General features: G+C 28.4%; 1 protein-coding gene across 1 annotated transcript; it reads right to left on the bottom strand.

Annotated features, from left to right (window-relative positions):
* Positions 1-3904: 3904 nt before the first annotated feature.
* Positions 3905-5708, bottom strand: LOC107009318 (protein SHI RELATED SEQUENCE 1-like). The gene is made up of 2 exons (XM_015208628.2): positions 5060-5708; positions 3905-4555 (listed from the first exon to the last, which is right to left on the bottom strand). The coding sequence occupies exons 1-2, from the start codon at positions 5706-5708 to the stop codon at positions 4179-4181; spliced, it is 1026 nt and encodes a 341-aa protein (XP_015064114.1). The 3' UTR covers positions 3905-4178.
* Between the last annotated feature and the right edge of the window lie 16196 nt (positions 5709-21904).

Below are 21904 nucleotides of genomic sequence, written 5' to 3'. Positions count from 1 at the left end.
ACTGTCAAAACGACTGTCTATCAAAGCTTAGCCAAATTGAAAGAATTTCTGGCTACCAGAATTTCCAAGGTTTAAAAAATCACATTATTGAATATCAAGTCACCCTTAAGTGCTAAATAATATGAGTTTACTAAAATTAGAGAATAAAATACACTAGTATCACAACACTTGAATAACATCATGCTGAAATTTTAGTTTTCTAAAAAAATAAAATTAAAGGTTTAAACGTATTGAGTTTCTCCTACCAATTGCCTTAAAATTTATGCTCAGATTCTTTCATGTCATATCATACTGAACTTGATTTACTTGTCTATCAATTCAAGCTACAAATAATGCTCGAGGCACCATAGCCAAACCTGTCTTTTTCTAGTTGGATCTCTAAGTTTTTAGAATGCTCCAAATTCGAATTAAGCATCTATACCAAGTATGTCCATGACTACTTTCTTCATGCCCTACCGCTTTGGGCTTCTCTGACTTTCAAATCAATCCATTGAGTTACTAAAATTTCTTCACGCTCACTGTAAGCCAGTTGACCTAGTTGTTTTTCTCCCTCTCTCCATATATATATATACATACACTCCAAGTTATTCCCCTATTGACCTTTCTCTTTCCCTCCACTTCAGAAGAGAAAATAGAATTCACATGAACACATGTGATACGAAAGTTACACCTATTTCCGCTTTGGTTGGTAAGAATTAACCAAGGAGATTTAAATGGTACCAGCAATTGAATTATGCGTACCGTAGGTTAAGATTATATGTGGAACATACGACAAGTAACACGTTACACTTTCTTTAAAATCAAGTGGAAAAAATGAAAATAAGTGGGAATTTAATGCGCAGTATAACAAATTAACATGCAAACTAGCATAACTATAAAATGAACTCATTGACTAGCTAAACTTTCACGGAAAGTTCAATTTAATTATCTCCCTCATTTCCCTTTCCCCTCCCTACTAGGTAAACTTTAAAAAAAAATGTTATCTACAAGCACATGCAATCACATTCCTAAGTTGAAATAATGAGTATTAACATGAGACAGTTCATGTAGACTATGGTCCAAAAAAAATGTACTCAAACAACAAGGAGTACCTTTGTTGAATAATGGCATCTTATATATAGACCAGACAAGGCCAGTGCTGGACCAAACCAGGGAATTTCTATTACATAAAATGAAAAAATATTCATTGCACTTTTAACCTTGGTCTAAATAAATTTTAAAAAGAGTTTGGATTTTTCAAATATATCAACAGTTGCGTATCAGATTCACAATATTTTTATAAATCCAACATGAGTGCATCAAAAAGTGAATGGTCCGCGACAAACTTTAACAATACAACTAATGGATCCCCTGTGGGCTTATAAACATATAAACAGCAGTATTACGTACCCAATACAAGTTGATATAGATCATCAACCGCTTTACAAGAGTTCGTACGTCAAACAGGGAGTTTTAAGAGCATTCATATATACCATTATGATATACAGCAGTTAGTAGAACTGGACCATAGTTCATAAATACAAGTAAATATATCCTTAACTCATGTTGTCTCACTTAAATAGCAAAATGCATACCCATTTAAAAATTCAAACAATGGCAATTAATGACCAATTAATATTTGTCTATCATAAGAAGTAAATAGATAGAGAGGTTATCTTTGATAAATCCTCGACTAACATTTTTATAATCGTCTTTAACTTATGAGATATTTTCCTATAAAAATAGAAGGAATGTATAATTAGCACATTTTTCTTCATTATCTAAAGAAATAGTGACAAAAAGAGAAGGAGAAAGTGACAATATATATTATATTACCTTACAGAAATAAGACGTAATTATGGTCTGGTTGGTACAGGTGTTAAACATTGCTGTATCCTTTCAAGTCCTGGGACATATACATTTTTTTTAACACTTTTACGTCTTTTCTTATCTAAAAAAAAATCGAAAGTACTGCTCATCTTTTTGTTTTTTCTATTCTTTTAACTTCTCCCTAAATGCTACTAATTAATGTTCGAACCATTAAATAAACCTATCAACTAATTAAAACCTACGGAAAATTGATATTTCCAGCTAAGAATACGGTTATTTTCACTCATAGATACAAGGTCATTAAAATAAGGTGGTTACAAAATCAATGTGTATGTAAATATTATTGTTTATTAAAATATGGCACATCAAATCAAACACTACATTAACTAACCATAGATAATAATAAAAGATTAGTTGGAATTTGTACTAGAGTCTAACCCAAGTGAAGTGAAGGGTTTTAGCTGCATTAACTATATTTAAGACATAATTTACTAATAATGATTAGAATAATCAAAATCTCAAATAAGAAGAATGTTTTTCAGCTATATATTATTTACACTTTCCAAACTTAAGTGAAAGTACTATTTCCTTCTCATTCAGTTTTTCTATATAAATATAAAAAAAATATACTCCCTTTATCTCAATGTATGCAATATTTTTTGCTTCTTGGGATTCAAATTATGAGACGTTTAACCAATATTCAAAAATGTATTATTTTTATCCAGGTCCCTTGGGAAGAATTGCAACTTACAGTACTTCTTATTTAATTTTTTAATATTTAAATTACAATTTTAAAATATTGAATTGATTTACTCCAAATCAAATTCAAATTTAACTTTAAACTTCTTACTAACATATATTTATAGCCACGTGAATGTCACAACATGTTCAACTAAAGTCACTATTTCTACGTTTTATTTTTTTTTTAAACTTCATATCTAATCAAACGAACTCATCGAGATAGTAACCTAACAAATAATTGGAAGAATTGTCAAAGATGCAACAGAAGAGATAGTAGAAATCTGGAAAATGACAGACTGAGAGGAACAAAAGAGGCCTTTCAATGTGATTCAGATCAGATAGTAACAGGCAACAGCAGGTCAGAAAAATTTGCAACCAAAGGGAAACTATTGAATTTATCTGTTGCACACAGTTTACCACAGAAGTAGACATTGACAATGAAAACAGTAAAACACCTTGATGTATATATATTGGGTACGTAAATGCTCTTTAAATTCCTTTATTTTTTTTTCTCTCTCTCTCTCTTTACTTTATGCCACTTAATTAATTTTTAACTTAATGCTTCTGCCAATGCATTTAATCAAACCTGAACCAATCAAAAGCAGCAATCCATCTCTTACATGCAAATCAAATCTCTTAGATACTCAAAAGCTAATTCAAGATACAACGGACATAACATAGCAACAAGCCAACAACACATAAAATTCTCTTCTGTCCACAGAGTTTAATTACAGTACTGTAAGTCTAACAAAATTTACTTTGTCACCTTTTTTCTAAAAATTCAAGATTCACTTGTCAATTATATGCAGGCTTTATAGCTAGCATAAAAAGGTAACCTATTAACTAATAAATGAGTAATACGTAAAAATAAAATGATAGTACATGAATATGTTAAACACTTTACCATACACATATGAAGAGAAGTTAGAAAAATGTAGATTAACCAAAGGAAGAAATACCTCCTTGAGTGTCACTACATGTCAAACGGTTGAGTGGGATGGATAAGATCTCATCACCCTTAACTAATGAGGTCTCAATTTCATGACTTGTAAATGGAAAAAATGCTTATAGAAAACACTTTTCTGCTCAAAGAATCTTATGTGTTTGCAAACTTAGATTAGTCGAGTCCCAGAGTTGATACTAGGGAGTCGATGGAGAACAATTATAAAAATTAGTATTATAAAAAGGTACTATATTCAAAACACAATTTATGTCTTTGATCATGAGTGGAGCTTGAAAACATGTCATTTGAAACTGAAAAAGTCCAAATTTTCAAAACGGATTAAGTGAAGAAAGTCAAACGAGAAAATAGTGTGGAATGAATTATAGTAGTTGTATAGCTTAAAGGACAAAATTAAACAAGAAATTCAACATTTCAGCTCAAAGGGAGAGACCTTATAAGAGATTCCATGAGAATTAATGGAAATAATCCAATTATGATTGAAATTAGAACTTGAAAACTAAACATCATCCCCTCCACATTCTCTCAATTTGCTTCTATTCCAACCCCCCACCCACCCCTAGAATTTATCAGCCTTAACGACTACTTACTAACATAACTGTATCTCATTACAGAGTAAAAAGTCAAATGTCAATTTTTTCGGTGTGTAGAAGAATATTGAAGCTCATCAAGATCTTGGAGGTGGAAAGAATTGCGTACCAGCCATGAAAGTGTTGAGAGGAGCTGGATATAATGAAGGATCCAGATAAGGTGAGGCTTCGGGTGCTGCACCACCACTTGTAGCAGCTGATGTGGCAGTGCCTGCAGCACCAATAAGGTTATGCTGGTGACTGGCACTGCCGCCACCGGATGAGCTTTCACCGCCAGCCATGTACTGATTGTCCGGACCTTGATCATATAGAATTCCTTTAAACACGTGCCCACCAATGTTTACAGCTGTTTGATATGCGAATTGATCATCGGCATCGTCAACGGAGCTCATTCGAACGCAGTGAAATACGGCATTTGAAGTTACTTTTGCTGGAAAATTCCCCACTTCTAACCCTAGCCACATCAAAAACAAATTGAAGTAATGTTTAATTGGTTCGAGAAGAATTTGCGTAAAATGAGGAAAAAAGAGAGGCATGTGGCTACACAGATATCAATAGCATAAAGAGAAGAGAGAGAGAGAGAGAATAGCGTCTTCTTTGTCAGGATTACAAAACACAGTAATGAGAAGTTTGAAATATAAGAAAAAGCAAAAGCTGTGGTTTTACTATTTAACTACAATGGAAGCTCGTTTTTGTCTTTTGTCAAAAATATAGTCTCGATTCCTTTTGTGCTGAGGATCTGTCGCAAACAGTCTGTACTCTTTGTGAAATAACGCTTGGTATGTTTGTTTGTTGTTGGGAACTCTCTTTTTTTTTTCTTTCTTAATTTTCATTATGATATGTTGTGAATTACTTTGTACGAATGTTAAGCTTTTAGTCCTTTATATGAAATTCATGAGTGTATATATAGATATAACTTTGTATAGAGTAAGGAATTAGGAAAGAAAAAAAAGTTTACCAGAAGTAGTGGAAGGTAATATACGAGTGCAAACAAGAGAGGAAGCACTTGGATCCTCTCTTGGCCTTTTGGGGTTATCTCTGTGGAGCTGCAGCGTTTGCTGCTGCTGCTGTTGTTGTTCTTCTTCTTCTTGCTGTTGCTGTAAAGTAGAAAGCTGTTGTTGCCTTTCTCTCCTTTTAGCGGCTGGAACCCAAGTGCTTCTCACATGGGTTTGGCACTGAAAGCCTCGACTCTTGCAACAAGTCCTACATCTCATGTGTGGACAATCTTTTTTCGCTTGATTACCACAATCCTGGCAGCTAATTCCCCCTCCCCCACTCCTCATCATCACCAAACCCGATCCTCCTGCCGAAGGAGGGTCGTGATTGGGCCGAGCCATAGGAGGATAACCACTATGACTCGGCCCGATACCTAATCCAACAGCGGCTGTAGGATAAAGATCTTGAAGAGGATTAATTGGGTTGCGAATCTGAGGTTGGGAATTAGTGTTTTGCCATAACTCAAAACCTCTGTAGGTTGTGGGCAATTCTTGATGATGATCATTTCTGTACAAAAACCAATTACTTTCTGGATTATTGGTGGTCTCCTGCTGCTGATCTTGGCTGGTAGTTGCTGCTGCTCCACCACCTAGTGAAAAGAAGCCAGCCATTTTGTTGCCTCCTTTAAGACTTTTCCAAAATTCAATTGTGACTGACAATCCATAGCAGATCACGAACACTGGGTTTGATTATGACCCAAGAATGGTACCTCTCCCTTCACTTTTTCTTGATTTGTGAGTATAATAAAAGAAAAGAATTAAGTTTTTTATTTTTTACAGTTATTGTCTGTACTATATAAGCGCGTGAACATTTGGCTTAGATAAAAGTTGCAGCTTTTATGTTAAAAATTTTCTTGGATTGAGGAAGAGAGAAGACTTTTTGTAGATAGAGATAAATCACAAAGAAAGAGATGGAAGAAAGAAGTAGTAGTATTTGCTTTTTAGGCTTGTATTATGTGGCTTGTGTTTTCGGAGCATTAAAAAGAGGTAGACTTACAACTCTCTGCAACGCCGCCATGGCCAAAAAAGCAGCAAACGTCTCTCTCTCTTTCTCTCTGCTCTTTCTGTTCTGCAAATCTCACACACACACACACTAATTTAAGTTTCTACATATACATATACATACACAGAGCCAGTACCAGTACCAGTACCCACACTCTCTCTCTCTCTATAAACTCACACTAAAAATCGATCGGTGGTTGTAAAGTGTTTTTGTGCTTTTACTAAGCTAGTGTTCTTTCTCTCTCACAATTACTTACTTATCCATCCTATGGCTCTAAGACACATTACATTCCAATCTGTCGGCTATTCTTTTGACACGTGTCCAACACTCACCAGTTCCTTCCTTTGGCCTTCGTACCCCCCAAAAAACCTCCTGCTTTATGTCTCTATCCATTTAATTGTGTGTTAATAATGAAAACAATAAAATGGTTCCCTTTCATTTTTTTTGTTTCCTAATTACCATGCAACTATGCCTTTAAATATTAGATTAGCATATCACATGAACTTGAGTAGGTTTTCAAATATTTTTCTACTTAAATTAGGATGGAGATTTTAAAACGCTTTATTTTTTTAAAATATATTTCAATTTTTTTGTTTTGAAAAACATGAAATATTCGTAAATTTGACATGAAATTACTTTTTAAAATGAACTAAAGTACAATATTCTAAAATCATAGCATGATACTTTCGTAAAAACTAATACAATACAATTACTAGCCACTATAATTTTTTCTAATGAAAATTAGTTACGAAGGTCTATCCGTGAAAAGAGATAAATATAGATAACGATATTAACTAGTTATATTTTAACATAATCATTAAACAAACAATCTCTTTACTTCGATATGCATTTCAAGATCGGATGACCAATATGATGCATGAAAATTAGTTGGGATGATAAATAGATGGCCTTTTAATCTTTATATACAATCTCAATCAATTTCTTTTTAGATTGCACTTGTATTAGAAAATTAAGTAATTTTATCCTTCTATCTTTATTGAATGTTTTCTCAAACCAACTTTTTAATATATTATGAATTTGCTAGATTTTAAAAATTAAAATGCATTTGAATAACAATTTAAAATTTTGAATTTATTTTCAAAAGCAGATTTTATAGAACAGTGAGTGAAGAGAATAATTAATACATTAAAGTACTCCAATGAATATTAATACTTATTAATTTTCCTACGTTTGTCAAAGTATAAATATTTTCAAGATTATTTAACTTTTCTATAAAGGGTATAATAGGAATAATATGGTAATTTATGTATTGATTTTACGAAACGATAGATACTACAAGGAATGATTATAAAAATGTCACATTTTAGTTTACTTATTACCATTATCTACTATAAGTTTTACAAATTTCCAAAATTCCACATTTTTCTCTTAAGGTAAAAATGTTATTAATGTATCCGACTCTCTTTTTAATATATCAGTGCTTTGATTTTTTGGCCATTAATTTATCTGATCCTCTTCTTAATGTATTAACGCATATATCCGACCCTCTTTTTAATGTATCAACGCTTTGATCTTTTGGCCATTAGTGTATCCGGCCCTCTTTTTAATGTATCAACGTTTATATTATAGTATTCGTTTGATAGATTTCTGTAATTAAAAATTTTTAAGAGATAAATTGTTATTTTTATCTTAAAAGCATGTAATTTTTGTAATTTGCACTTATTATTAATAATCCAACTATATATAAAAAAAGATGATATATAAAAAGAAACGAGAAAAAATGAAATTTGGGATGAATGTTAAAAGAAATCCACGGCTAGAGGCCCAAATATAAGTGTTTAGACGAGCATTATTTTATTTTATTTTTGCAATATTGTTATATTCATTCCATCCCTGTATGTTTCTGTCCATTTGGTTCACATAGTAATGGTACGGAGAATATTTTGTTATATAAATTATTTATGTAAAAATTTATAATAACAATATTTTATTAAGGTTACTGACAAAAAATTATTGTTACTCTAAAATGATTACTAACACTAAAAAAATTGTAAAAACTTATAATAACAATTTTTATTAAGGTAACTGACAAAAATAATTATTGTTAATCTAAAATGATTACTAACACTAAAAAAAATTTATCTTTGGATAGTTTATATAATCACCGTCTGTTAATACATGAATTATTTATTCCATGATATAAACTTTCTTTATTTGTATTTATTAAAATTAGTTGAATTACTTTTTAGTCTCACCCTCATTTTTTAAAATCACACTCAGTAAAATTATGTCGGACAAATTTTTATTTGTTGTTGTCCCTAATATTTAATTTTTATGTTCTCTTCTTAAAGAATTAATTTATTTCATGTTCCTATCTTTTGATCGGCCACATGCATTTCATTAATGTCATTAAACTTCTTTAAATTTAATCGTTCTAACAAATATGTAGGTACAACTCCTCTTCTGTTAGTTTTAAATAATACTTTTATTTTTTTCTTCTAACTTTTTGAAACCCAATAATAAAATAGTTGAATTAAGGAGAATATGATTAGAGTCGTAGTGCACAAAACATGAGAATATAATTTAATTTGATGTAACATATATATTGACCTAAAGTGAAAGGGATAGTTTCGTCCATTTCACTACGCTTGAAACAATACAGTGAAATAGTTTGAATTCAGTAGCTTTTCCGTGGGATAAGAAAGAGGACCTTTTTATAAGAATAAAGGAAAGAATGGAGGCTTATATGCTCAATTGAACAAAAAAGCTCGAAAACTTTATTTTCATTAGAAAATTAAGTAATAATTTGTGAACTTTTAACAAAACTGATTGACAGCTCAATGGTAAAGAGATGAAAGAAATTTAGGACCCCTAAGCAACTAATATCAGCTCAGCCTCTGAATATAAGTTTAGCTCATGCATGTACGTGATGTAATTCAGTTGTTCTGTTGATCCTCACAATATAGGGATCTGGTCCTCAGTAGACTGTTTTCGTCCAGGTACAAAATAGTGTACAACTGAGAAGTTGTCTTGTCAGTATATTAGTGAAACTGTGAGTGTATTTCAACAATAGAAATGGATGACGTTGTTTGTCAAATGGTCAAGTATTCTTCTTGATTGATATTATAAAACAAACAAACAACTTGAAGATTCATTAATTCAAAGAAAGTGAAACTAAGCTTAAACAAACAAATACAATAAGGAACCTGATCAATGAAAGAAGTGTTTTCTGTGTAGGCTGCTGTTTTGAAAGCACGTATTGTGCTAAACTTATAGGATTCGTTTCACTCTTGTTAAAATTTTTAAATCTCTGTGTGAATCATTGTAAGAACATTGTTAGAATTAACTTTGTGTTTTACAATTTAAATTGTGTTTTACAATTTAAAGTTTATATTAATAGTGATAGTTAATATTGTGGGGTAATGGATGCATTGCTTAGGCTCAGTAAGTAATAGGCATATTACTTAGAGTGAGATAAAGAGTTTAATCTCCATGGTGTGGATGAGGTCTATTCACTTTTGCTAGGTGATTAGTGAAAATAATTTGAAATCCTTTTAGATAGATCGTTGATTTACTCCCTTGAATAAATAGGTTTTCACGTAAAATTTTGTATTCCCATTTTACTTTCAGTTATTTATTTTCAACACTTTAATTGCATTAAATGACCTGGTACTGTGATTCCTAGTGAATGCATACATTCCATCAGTACGAAATGCATATATGAATCAGATCATTACTTCTTTTTTTGAAAAATAAAACTAAAATTAAATCAGAAAAAAATAATTAAAAAAAGAACACAAGTCACAAATATGTCTATTAGTAGCTAGTAATTATGACTAAGCAAACCTAAAACATGTAATGAAAATTAAACTTAGTATCAAGTTTAGAGGGATCAAAAGGTATATATTAATTTCAAATATTTGACAGGAAAAAAAAAGAAGAACAAGAAGAAGAAAAACAGTGGTAGTCGGATCATCAGTTCATGACCGGCGCTTATTACCTATTCCATTCGTCTCATTTTCTTTTTTTAATTAGATTTAAATAGTAAGTAACATTTTTATAACTAAAAATTAATTAAGTTTACAATTTTACTTTTATTCTTTCTCAAACATAATGCCATTTTTCAAAATTAAAAACTTAGCTTAAGAATATCGTTTACTCTGAAAAAAATAAAATCTTTTACTCTTACTGATAAAATTTATATTAATACAAATATTTATAATTTATTTTAAATCGCAATTTTTCAAAAAAAATTTATTTAAAGTAAAATGACATTCTCTCTATTTCACATTAACTGAATTTATGAGAAATGTACACTTATTAAAAACATATGTAATACTTTAAAAATCGTACTTTCTATTATTATCTTTTATGAAATCATAAATATAATTTTGCAAATTATGTAATTTATCTCCTAAAGGATATAAACTTTATTTCAAAAATGCTAATCTAGAATGAAAAAAAAAATCCAAAAATTCCTCTTCAAATTTGAACAAATCAATTATTTTAAAACAATAAAAAGGACCCCCAAAAATCAATCTATATCCAACAATATTTGTCCATTAACCACATTTGGCTTTGCATATTTTTAGAAAATTATAAATAGAAGGTAATTTTACTGTATCACCCTTTAAATATAATAAATATAATGTCTTGAAAAATGTAATAGAGAAATAAAAATAAATAATAATAAAAATAAATTAAAAACTACATATAAAATTATTTTTGTATTCTATAAAATAGATAACTATTGTTGAAGTAAGAAACAAAGAAAATACCATATAAATTGAAAGAGAGAGTGTAGTTAGCGCACCAATTATCTTTGCTCATCACGAGAAGACTAATAGCATTCCATATTCCACGTCCCGTCATAAAAGTAAATCCATATGGAGTTTATATTGAAGAATCGTAATTTTGTATTAATATGAAAAGAAACAAATAATTTTCTTAAAAAAAACGGAAAAGGGCCTAAAATACCCTTAAAGTATTGAAAATGGTACAAAATTACCCTTCATCCACCTATTGGCTCCAAAATGCCCTTTTCATCCACCTTTGAGTTCAAAATTGACCACTTATTTAATGATTTTAAATTTAAACTATTTAAATATTTTTTAAAATACTTGATGCTCAACTATTGGTTATAATTTAATTTATTTGTATCTTTTATAAACCAACTCACTACCCACTCACTACTAACTAAACCCCACCCAATTAATAATCCAACTATTATATCAAAATCGTCATAAACACTACTAAAACACGACGAAATTATAGATTTCTGGAAATGACATCCAAAATTATTCAAGTCCGAATCAAAGCCCCAATTAAATTTATGTTGAGCCGCTTATTTAGGAGCACACTTCCAATTGGATTCTCTTTCAATATTGAATTAGAAATTTATGACTAAATATAAAGAATTAATATATCCCGAATTAATTCATGCACTTTTTAAAATATACTTTTATAAATATTTTTGGAGGGTAATTTTGTACCATTTCCAATACTTTGAGGATATTTTAGACCCTTTTCCGTAAAAAAAATAAAAGCGCAAGCTTATTGATAATTAAAAAAAATTCTATTTAATTGTATTTTTGAAAGACACATACAACATACGTAACAAAAAATGTGAGGACTTTTTAATAATTAGATACACATGTTTTCGTAACCCTTTGGTACAAATTATATTGTTTTGATTCTTTGTCTTCGTAATTCTAGTATACTATAGTTTTTATTAAATTAAATCTGTCATGAAATATTTTTGTCATAGAGTAGAATTTGTAATAACGTTGTCCACGTAATTTAACGGTCCAAATTAAAGGATTGCAATATATCTTTTTTTTAAAATCCAGAAACTTCGGAGAAGTAATGAAAAACGGATTTAATTACATATTTTTATCACCAAAAACCATTTAAACCTATATGTTTATTTGAGTTAGCAAACATAAATGTTGGATAAATTGTGTATAGTAATAAAAATGTTGCAATAATGAGGACTAAACAGTGTAGTATAGAGATGATTCCATCAATGTTTTTCTTTTCCCCTATTTCCGGAGACACTTTCAAATTTTAATAATTGTTGTTTTCACGAGTGACTTTGAGTGGCCCATTTTAAATGTTGCACAAAGGGAAAAATCTATCAATTTTTTTACTAGTAATTAAGTTATATTACTCCATATATATTTTCCATGTAAAAGAATGTTTTCTTATTTAGTTTTTAATCCTAAATCCCCTTGTTTGTTGTTGGGAGGTAAGATTTATGTCTCGTAATTTAAATTTTCAATAATTTATAAGATAGGGGTCCAGACTAAACCCTTGGGTCACAATGAGAGGTGAAAGTACGAGTGGATGGATTATAATTTATTTCTTTTTTAAAAATAAAATAAAATAGTAGTACTTGTTTTTAGTTCCTGGACATTAGTTTGAAAGGGATGGGAGTTGACTAGTACAGTGAGAGCATCTAATTTTTCTTAACAAGATACTATTCAAATTATGATAAATGTTAAAAAAATATATGGAACCTTGCACCACATCCCTAATTTCCTTCGATTTAGATTCGTCTTTGAAAAATAGAATGAATCGAATTATACTCGAGTCAGTCTAATTTTTGTTAGATTCAAATAGTATCTAAAGATATTTGCATATTGCCAGTTGCACCTGCATTAGTAAGAAGTAGTACTTGGAATCAAAATGATCTCCAAAAAAAAAAAAAGTTTTTTAATTGCAGTTTTAATCTTTTATATTTCTTTTTATTTTAGTCAAATGTTTGATGTATTTTGAGATATATTTTTTGTTACTTTCATCTATCTTTTTGTGTGATTTGGTTTTTGATATTGCAGGTTATTGTATTTCGTGGAAATTTTATGGCTTTTTTTTTAAAATAAAAACAATTTTCATAAAATCTAGCCGATAGAGTTTTGTAAAAATGCCTACCTTATACAAACTTAAATTACCAAAAGTATTAAGTAATATAATCAAGGGATATTTTTGTCCTTTTTTTTCCCTTATTAACCCCTTATTTTGATGTGGATTATGAGAAATTGACATAGTACTATTTTATTTTATATTTTTTTAGACATAGTAGTATTACTTTAGAGTGTGGTCAAACCATCTAAATTTTAGAAACTCTATTAATTTTTAAAAGTCATGCGTCATTACATAAATAGTCTTTTAATTAATTATATTATATTTATAACGAGATTTATCGGTTTTATTGATCTGGTCATCTGAATAATTTAAATTCGCATTATATATTCATGATTCATAAAAAAATATTTTTAAATAATTATTATTTATATTCAAACATGAAATCTTTAATTAAAAATAAAATAATTCAATATATAGTAGGTTACTTAGTACTAGTTATTATAATAATTTCTTTATGGTAAGTGATATTCCTTCATTTTACACTCATACGCTTTCTTCAATCCTTCCTTTATTCTTTTCTTGTACTTGATTATGACTTAAATGGAACCGCTCTTTGTTGTGACCAATTGTGTCTTGCTTCCTCCAATGTCCATATATTCCTAGTTTTCTTAGTCAACTATACACTTTTCTTAATCAATCCACGAATTATAGTTATCTATTACTCATCGTCACAAATTATCTGTTATGTTTTTTTTAAGATCCTTGAAAAACACTTATTAGAAGGGGCTTAGACTACTTTTTCCTTATTTATATTTTAAGATAGATTTTTTTATATTAAATATTTTCTCTATTTATGTGTTATAACTCATCACCCATAATTAAGATATTTGTAGGCATGAAGAGCAATTACAAGTAAGGATAAAATGGGGACAAAATAAATAATATTATCTTGAACTTCAAAAATAATAAATAATTTGTGATAAAGATTTTTGAATATTACGACAGACAGAAAAGTAGAGCCGAATGAAGAGCTGAATTCAATTATTATGTTACACGAAAATTTAATTGACTACATTTTCCATCGAATGGTAATTAAAAATGTCGTGCATGTGAAGTAGAACTAAATATGGTATTTTGTTTTTTAACAAGAAAAGAATTTAGATCAGGAGGGAGAATTGTCTTAAAATGTCGATTTGACACCACGCAAGTTAAATCATAATTTCGGAATATTATAAGTAATTAAGGAAACCTCAAATAAAATATTAAGAACACTGTTTAAAATTGGTTACTTGGTCAGTAGTATTTGTTTTACATCAGTATTCAGTCCTAATAAATATTCTTTTATTGTATAATAATTTTTTTCATCACTTTAAAATGAATGAAAAATACCGTCTTTAGTAACTTAAAGTAGCTTAGATTATTAAAATATAATTTTAAAATATATATATATATATATATATATATATATTTAATTTAATTCAAAATAACTGAGAAAATTGATCTAAATATCAAAAATATAAATATCTTTTTAATCAGATAAATAATCAATACAATTCAATATGATATCAAAAATAGATAAAAGGTTTGAACTCAAAAATTTAAGTCCTAGTGTCACTGTATTATGAAAAAAGAAAAGAATATCCACATATTTTGACTTAAAATCTTCAAAATATTGGAAACAAATAAAAGATTTATACAGTTTTCAAACAAATATGGAAGTTAGAATTAATTCATTCTTAATAGCCATGTGTAAGGTAGTAGTTAGTTGGTGCATAGGAGAGAATCTAAATAGAAGTTGGGTCAGCTTTTGCCATGTGATTCTCAATCCAAAGGATTCTAAGGACATTTAATAATGAATAGTACTAATTTAAATAATTTTATAAAAATATACATTAAAATACAATTCCAATTCTATACACTTTAAATAAAATAAACATTTGGAATCATTGGCCAAATATAAAATACCTTCTAAGACTCGATCCTAGGTTTAGAGAAAATTATATTGTTAGTGCAGCTAATTATTATTATCAAATACCGAATAAGGATATGGTTCCATTTAATTAGTTGGGACAAATTACAATACGTTTTTAAATTATTATTTTACGTGCCTTTATAAATAATTGATCCTATGGAATATATTTTCATGCTCAGTGCCAACTTTGAATCCTTTAAAATGATTTTGGCCCCTTTATTTATTTCCAGTAGGTCATAGTTATTTCATTCAATCTAGAGTAGTATTATTGGTGATACCCTAAATATAAAACAAAAGAGTAGCCTATATAATAGATTGCTACTTAACATTATATATACGTTTAAATAGTGGGTGCCTCTGCAAATTAACTGTCAATAATTATACTAAAATATGATAAAGGACCAATCCTAATTCCTAAACGATATCGAAAAGGAAAAAATAAAGATTGCAAAAGAAATGACAATGACTGTTAAATATGAATTACTATAAAACACACGTTCTACTGATCAACAAGTAATCTTTAATGATAAATTTTCATAAATAGAACTATTAGCGTCCGTTTTAGCAAAAATATAACCAATCTTTTCTTAAGGCATGACAAAATACATTGTAACCAAAATCAAATTCTAACTTAAATCGAATGGATATTGTAACGGTATGTGTGATTAATTGTACATATACGTAAGTGTTCTAAGCAAAAGTTAGAACATTTGTTAACTGGATCCGATATACGTGTTAAAAATTTTTTAAGTATGTACCCGTCACAACGTTGTATTAATTCAGATAGAATGTGACACTGAAAAGGTAAACGTAATAGCAGCCCCCACCATACTATCACATCTCAAGACGATGGAGCTCAAAATTATATTTAAAGTCAGGTGAAATCAGATCAAATTAAAAACTTTTGTTGTACTGTTTGACTATATTCATATTCATATATTGGAATACATTACCAATATCTAACTAAGCACGCAAATTCAATATTTAAAATTAGTATTTTATTCTTATAAGTATAGACTTTTAAAATTATTTTTTACTATATTGAACCCACATAATTTATTCTAAATTCGTCTTTTATCTCTAAATCCATCTCCAATCCGCTGCATATATGCCACTTGAACTTGGACCATCCTCCACAAGCTAATTAGTCTTCCCTAAAACAATAGCCCTTTAGTCTGTAAACGTCGAAACTTCTCAAAAAAACTGACTACATTAATTTTTCTTGCCAATAAAAAGTTTGAAAGCTATTGATCCCATAAGATATTGAGAAACTTATATGGTAAATGGTCAATGCAATAAAATGTCCTATCACGAACTTTTTTTTTTTTAAAATGTAGTTATCAAACTTTTTTAGATTTGTATAGTAACTAACCAACAAAGATTATAATAGAGTCGTAAGTACTCTATTTTCAATCATAAGTCTTAGATTCAAATTTTCTGAATATAGAATCATTTTTGTTAGAAAGCGTTTTACTTTCCAGTGTGATAATTTCCAACACAAATTCAAATTAAATCGAATTTCTATATCAAAAAAGTAACTAGAACCACAAAACTCTTGCTCTGCTTTCTCAATATTAGTCAATTAGAACCACAAGTCTGTGGTCCATTATTAATTAAATAAGTTGTTGACTTGATAACACATTCAGGTGTGGTGATCAAAGGGTCAAAGTCCCTCAAATCTTCTTATTTAATTTTGTATCTATATATATAAACCCTAATAGATTGTCCATAAGTTATTTTGTGGACCTTTTTTTTGCCTTTATGCGCAAAAGTAGCAAGTGTTACACTAGATGAATTAAGCAAATGTTACGAGATGTCATACATATTGTGTTGGTCAATTTTTATTATCCCCTAGCTCCTTGTTTTTTTCTAAATCTCTTCTTAAAAGATAGAGAAAGATAAAGAATATATAGGCTTTGTGTTTCAACGAAATGTAATAGGATAATCATGGAAATGTACGATTAATGGTATGATCGAATTAATATTCATATATTTACGCTATATCAAAAATTATTTTTAGCGGTAACTTGTAATTAATTAACAGTAATAGTTTAATTGATATTAAATATGCAATTTTAGCGATCATTGAATCTCTTTGTGAATATCCCTAAAGCCTATAACGATAGTGAATCAAATAACAATAAACTAACATAGAAAAACTTTTAATACTCTTATTAAAACGAAGAAATAATATTAATCAATAATTCGAATAAATTTCAATTAATAAACAAGTGTCATGCCTCGAACCATCACTTGGGACTCATCATTAACCAACATTAAAAAATTTAAATTTTTTGAAAATAATAAATATCGTACAATGTAGTACAACATTATTATTTTTATAGAATAAATAATAATAGTATCAAAATATATTTTTCGATATGCTAGCGTAGAAAAGGTATGCTACAATGATCGGGCGTTGTCTAGCATTTCTCGAGCCCTGTGTGTGTATTAATTGTTCCCTCTCGGGTTCGCAACACCTCTTGCCCCTATTGTTTCACTAATTTTTTTTTCTTTTTAAATCGTTCTTTAATATTTTCTATATCTTAAAATATTTATCGTATTATTTATTTATATTTTTCAAAAAATAATTATCAGAAATGGATGGTTGATTATATTACCTCTATTTATATCTTAAAGATATGATCTTTCTACATTTAATATCTACTATTCCATTTATAAATTATATAATTGAGTTGTTAATGATCTTCAAAAATAATTCTTACCTAGTATAAAAAAACTCATATATATAAAAAGGAAACCGTCTTACACATCTAAAACGACAAACATTTTGAGACATACTTATTATTACTTAAAGATAACGTATTTTGAGGCGGAAAGATATACGGTACTAATCCCTAGTTTTCTTCATTCATCAAAAAATTACTCAGTTAACTTTTCCCACTAATGTTTTTTAAGCATCTTATTAAAATCATATATTTTATATACGTTTTATTTTTAAACTTTGATTAAGAAAATAACGTTGAATTCACACCAAGTAAAGTATTTTAATTTTCTTGGTTGAATCTTGTCACACAACTTGAAAGTAGTGAGTAATTTTTCTGCCAAATAAGGAAGCGTCGGTGGCATATTCTCTTCCATTTTTTCTAAATATAGTACACACAACAGAACACGATAAGTCATTCACAAATGAACAGGCCAGATGAGGCTTTGTGTGCCACATCTAGTAAATGGAAACACTATTAAAAAGTAATAAAGACATAAAAAAATTGAATATTTATCATAGATCCAAAATTTCAAAATTTTATCATAATTTTCCCTTTTATTTATACAGTTGGAACTCAATTATTTGCTTCTTTTTTTTTTTCTTGAATATATGAATATGCTTATAAAGTTTAAATCCAAGCCAAACCTACTAAAATCAGATGAACTTTTAAGTCCTTTAAATCTATCAGCTCACGTAGATAAGACATAGTCAGAGGGGTAATCAAAAATTAAAAGTTGTACAAGATTAAAATCAAAATTATTAAATTTAGATGAAGTGAAATCAATACTCTAGATCTATCTCTGACCCTTAATTAGGATGAAGCAATTAGCCAAAATAATTGAAGCAAAATAATTGGTGTTGATGGAGGTGTAAGTCGGTGTCGGGCACAATTAAGAGGACTTTGATATTGATTTGCATGTGAAAAGTTAAAAAAGTTTATTTAAGTAGGTGGTCTCCAAGCTAGCTAAAAGAAAAATGCATGCACAATCATCAAATAAAAGGGGCTAAATTTTCAAATGACATAATAAATATATATGAGTCTTAATTTAATTTTAACGAATAATTGTGTCCTTCAATTTTAGTCGTGTATAATACACATTTAAATTTGTATAAAATTAAACAAGTAATAATGGTGTCTTACATATATATAATACATATAGGACGTCAGGTAAGATATAAAATTACTGCGTAGAATATCATATGCATATAGGGTGAATGTGTTTTATTATTTAATTTTATACAAATTTAAGTATCTATTACTCAAAGTTAAAGGTTATAGTGTCCAACTAATGTCAAGATCATGTTTATATATTTTTAAATCATAAAAAAAATATGACCAACTATCATGTTTATATATTTTTAAATCATAAAAAAAAATATGACCAACTAGTTAAAAAATTATAAATAAAATAAATTCAATTGGGTATAGTATGTAAGCTTAAGTCACATGCAAGGTTCAATTATGGACCGACTAAATCCGACTTTATTTTCTCAGATTTTAAGTCACTTAAATTATAATGTCTCCTTGCTGGCAAATAGCAGTAAAACTACTACAGTACAAGCAGTTGGAATTAATAATCACATAATATAATGTATATATATATTAAAGTACGGTTAAGTAGTAAAAGTAGCAGCCGCAGTTTTAATTCAATTTGGTACCATATTATTTGGTACAAAATCAACGAACTTTTCTGCCATTTCATAGTTGTTTCTTCACATCCTGGCTCATCAACTGTCCTACCTAAATTCACATAGGCTATATTTTTCTCGAAACAAATCTTAAATATTTATATAACTATTAAATTCTTTTACTAACGATGTAGAAGAAATTTTCAAATGATGGAAAATAATATATTTGAGACATGTGAGAAGAATAAGCTGCATAAAATAATGGGAGTAAAAAGAAAAACGTATAAAAATATAACAATACATGTACATTCCGTCTATCAATATGTTTCTTAGATGCCTGGAATTGATGATTCGAAAATGTAAAATGCCTAATTTATGCAATACCTCTCATCAAAATGAAGTGCCTAACTAATTAAATTAGGAAGAAATCTGTTATACACCGAATAATCAAAATTAGGCAAGGACCAAGTACGTATTATTGCTAGTCAACTCTTAGCTATATTGGTAGAATATTAATCAAATTAAAAAAAAAAAAAAAACTCTTAATTTATAAGATCAATATATAACCACAGCATAATTGAAAGAAACATAGTTATATCAAAGTAGAAAAATAACAAAGTAAATAATGCAGGGAGTAATAAAAATGAAGAGTAAACATAGTTATGCATTTCTTATTGTTCATTTAGAAAGGGGTCACATTTCTATATTTTAAAAAAAAAAACTTGATTACTCTGAATAAATAATTTATGGTCGTACAAATGATCAAAGATGTTTTAGTCCACAAATCTCAAAATTGCTTCTTTTTTCTTTAACATTTTATGAACTTAAACAGTGCAACATAAATGAGATACATGAAGTCTACTAAATAAGACTGGCCCTTGTCTCTCTCATATGAGAGTAGTACGGTACTTAACTAACTATTTTTCTATTTTAATCCTTAATCAAATTAAATAAATATATTTTAAATGTAAATTATTTAATAAATATAAAGTTGGCCTAGTGTTCCATATAACCTCACATATACAAAGTGTCTTATGTTGGACTGGTCTTATTCCTGAATTAACCATCCTACAAGGAGACCATATAGATATATACATACATACAACAAATAAATGCTAATAATATTTTTTAAATAGAATCTCAATAATATTTTAGATAGGTGAAACAAGCTGTTGAAGTTTAATTAATCAAAATTTCGACCATTATATTAAAAATGAAAGAAAATACAAAAATGGAAAACCAAAACCGTATGCATATTCCTCAACATAGAAACTAGAAAGCGATTAACATAAAATAAAGGGCCTACTATACATTGTGCTATTTTTAAAATTTGTTTTTTTGTGTACTAAAATTATCCCTACTAATGAATGCAATATATATATAGCTTCTTATTTTCCTTCTTAGTCAAGCTTTCAAAAGAATTTCCTCAAATAGCGAAGAGGGATTTTATAAACATAATAAATATAGTACTCCTATTAGTTTTTATTTTCTATTACTTGTGGGCTATGGCAGTGAGATAAATATTCTTCTATAATATTATATTGAATTTATGTATCATCTTATTGGATTGCCTAAGTTGATAATTAGAGAAAAAGTCTTTTTTATTTACTAAAGTATATTTTCAACTGTTGATATATAAATATTTGAGTGAACTTTTAAATGTTACTCACGTTAATGAAGAAATAAATTGTTCGATAACTTATGCATCTTTAATTTTACTGTGTCTTCAACTTTGTATTCCACAAATCTTTCCTCCCAACATTGGCACAACTTACTAACAATTACTAAAAACACAAAATTGGACTAAAAATATATCACTTTTTAAGTCTAACATTTCATTAATGAACATCACGCGGGTCGTTATCGAAGCAACTGACTATTCAAAGGTTCTTATAATAATCTAATTTCAACACAATAATTCAGTACTTTGTTAATCATAACATGACTAGATACACTATATGAAAATAAATATAAATTAATTGATAGGTGAATGATTATATGCTACTGCATTATTTGTGAAATTGTAGCAATTTGAAAAATAATAATAAGTTTATACGAAGTGCTAGTGATGTTGACAAGTTGAAGTGCGTAGTTGAAATGAAACTAATTTCTAAGCTAATCACAAATGGAGTGTTCAAGCACCGAGTTTATTTGAATGAACTACTTTTGACGCAATGAAAAATTTGTATAGTTACCTATTAAAATTGCAATTAGCATATTTGAATGATTGTATTAATATTTAATATATTTGAACTTTTAATTTATAAAATTTAAATCTTGTATCCAAGCAATTTAAATATATGGGTAAAAGAGAGATTAGTGCGAGAGGTGGATTTAGTAATTTGCTAATTACTTTCAGCACAAATAGGCTTCCATGATATATAAGTAAAAATACCATGGAAATTAGATAGTTGTGCAATAAAGGTGATGGTCCACCCAAACGTGTAACCCGGCCCAATTTAACTTTATTTTATGATTTTTAATTTTTTTTTTTGTGTTATCTATTTTAATTTATTCGTCTGATTTAATATTGAAACAAGTTTTTAAAAACTAAAAAAATAATAATTAAATTTTGTGGTATTATATTAAAGTATGTGAAATGTATTAAAATATTTTTTAATATTGTAGTTCTAATTAAATATATCATGTAG

The sequence above is a fragment of the Solanum pennellii genome, chromosome 2, assembly GCF_001406875.1.
Source record: "Solanum pennellii chromosome 2, SPENNV200".
Lineage (NCBI taxonomy): Eukaryota > Viridiplantae > Streptophyta > Magnoliopsida > Solanales > Solanaceae > Solanum > Solanum pennellii.
The sequence above is the reverse complement of the archived record's forward strand: the minus strand, read 5'-3'. Positions and strand labels throughout refer to the sequence as shown.

Excerpts from the sequence above, each read along its gene's own strand:
- LOC107009318 (XM_015208628.2), bottom strand. The coding sequence starts at position 5,708 with ATGGCTGGCTTCTTTTCACTAGGTGGTGGAGCAGCAGCAACTACCAGC. Across the intron at positions 4,556-5,059 it reads ATTACCTTCCACTACTTCTG|GGTTAGAAGTGGGGAATTTT; the intron begins GTAAACTTTTTT and ends TGATGTGGCTAG.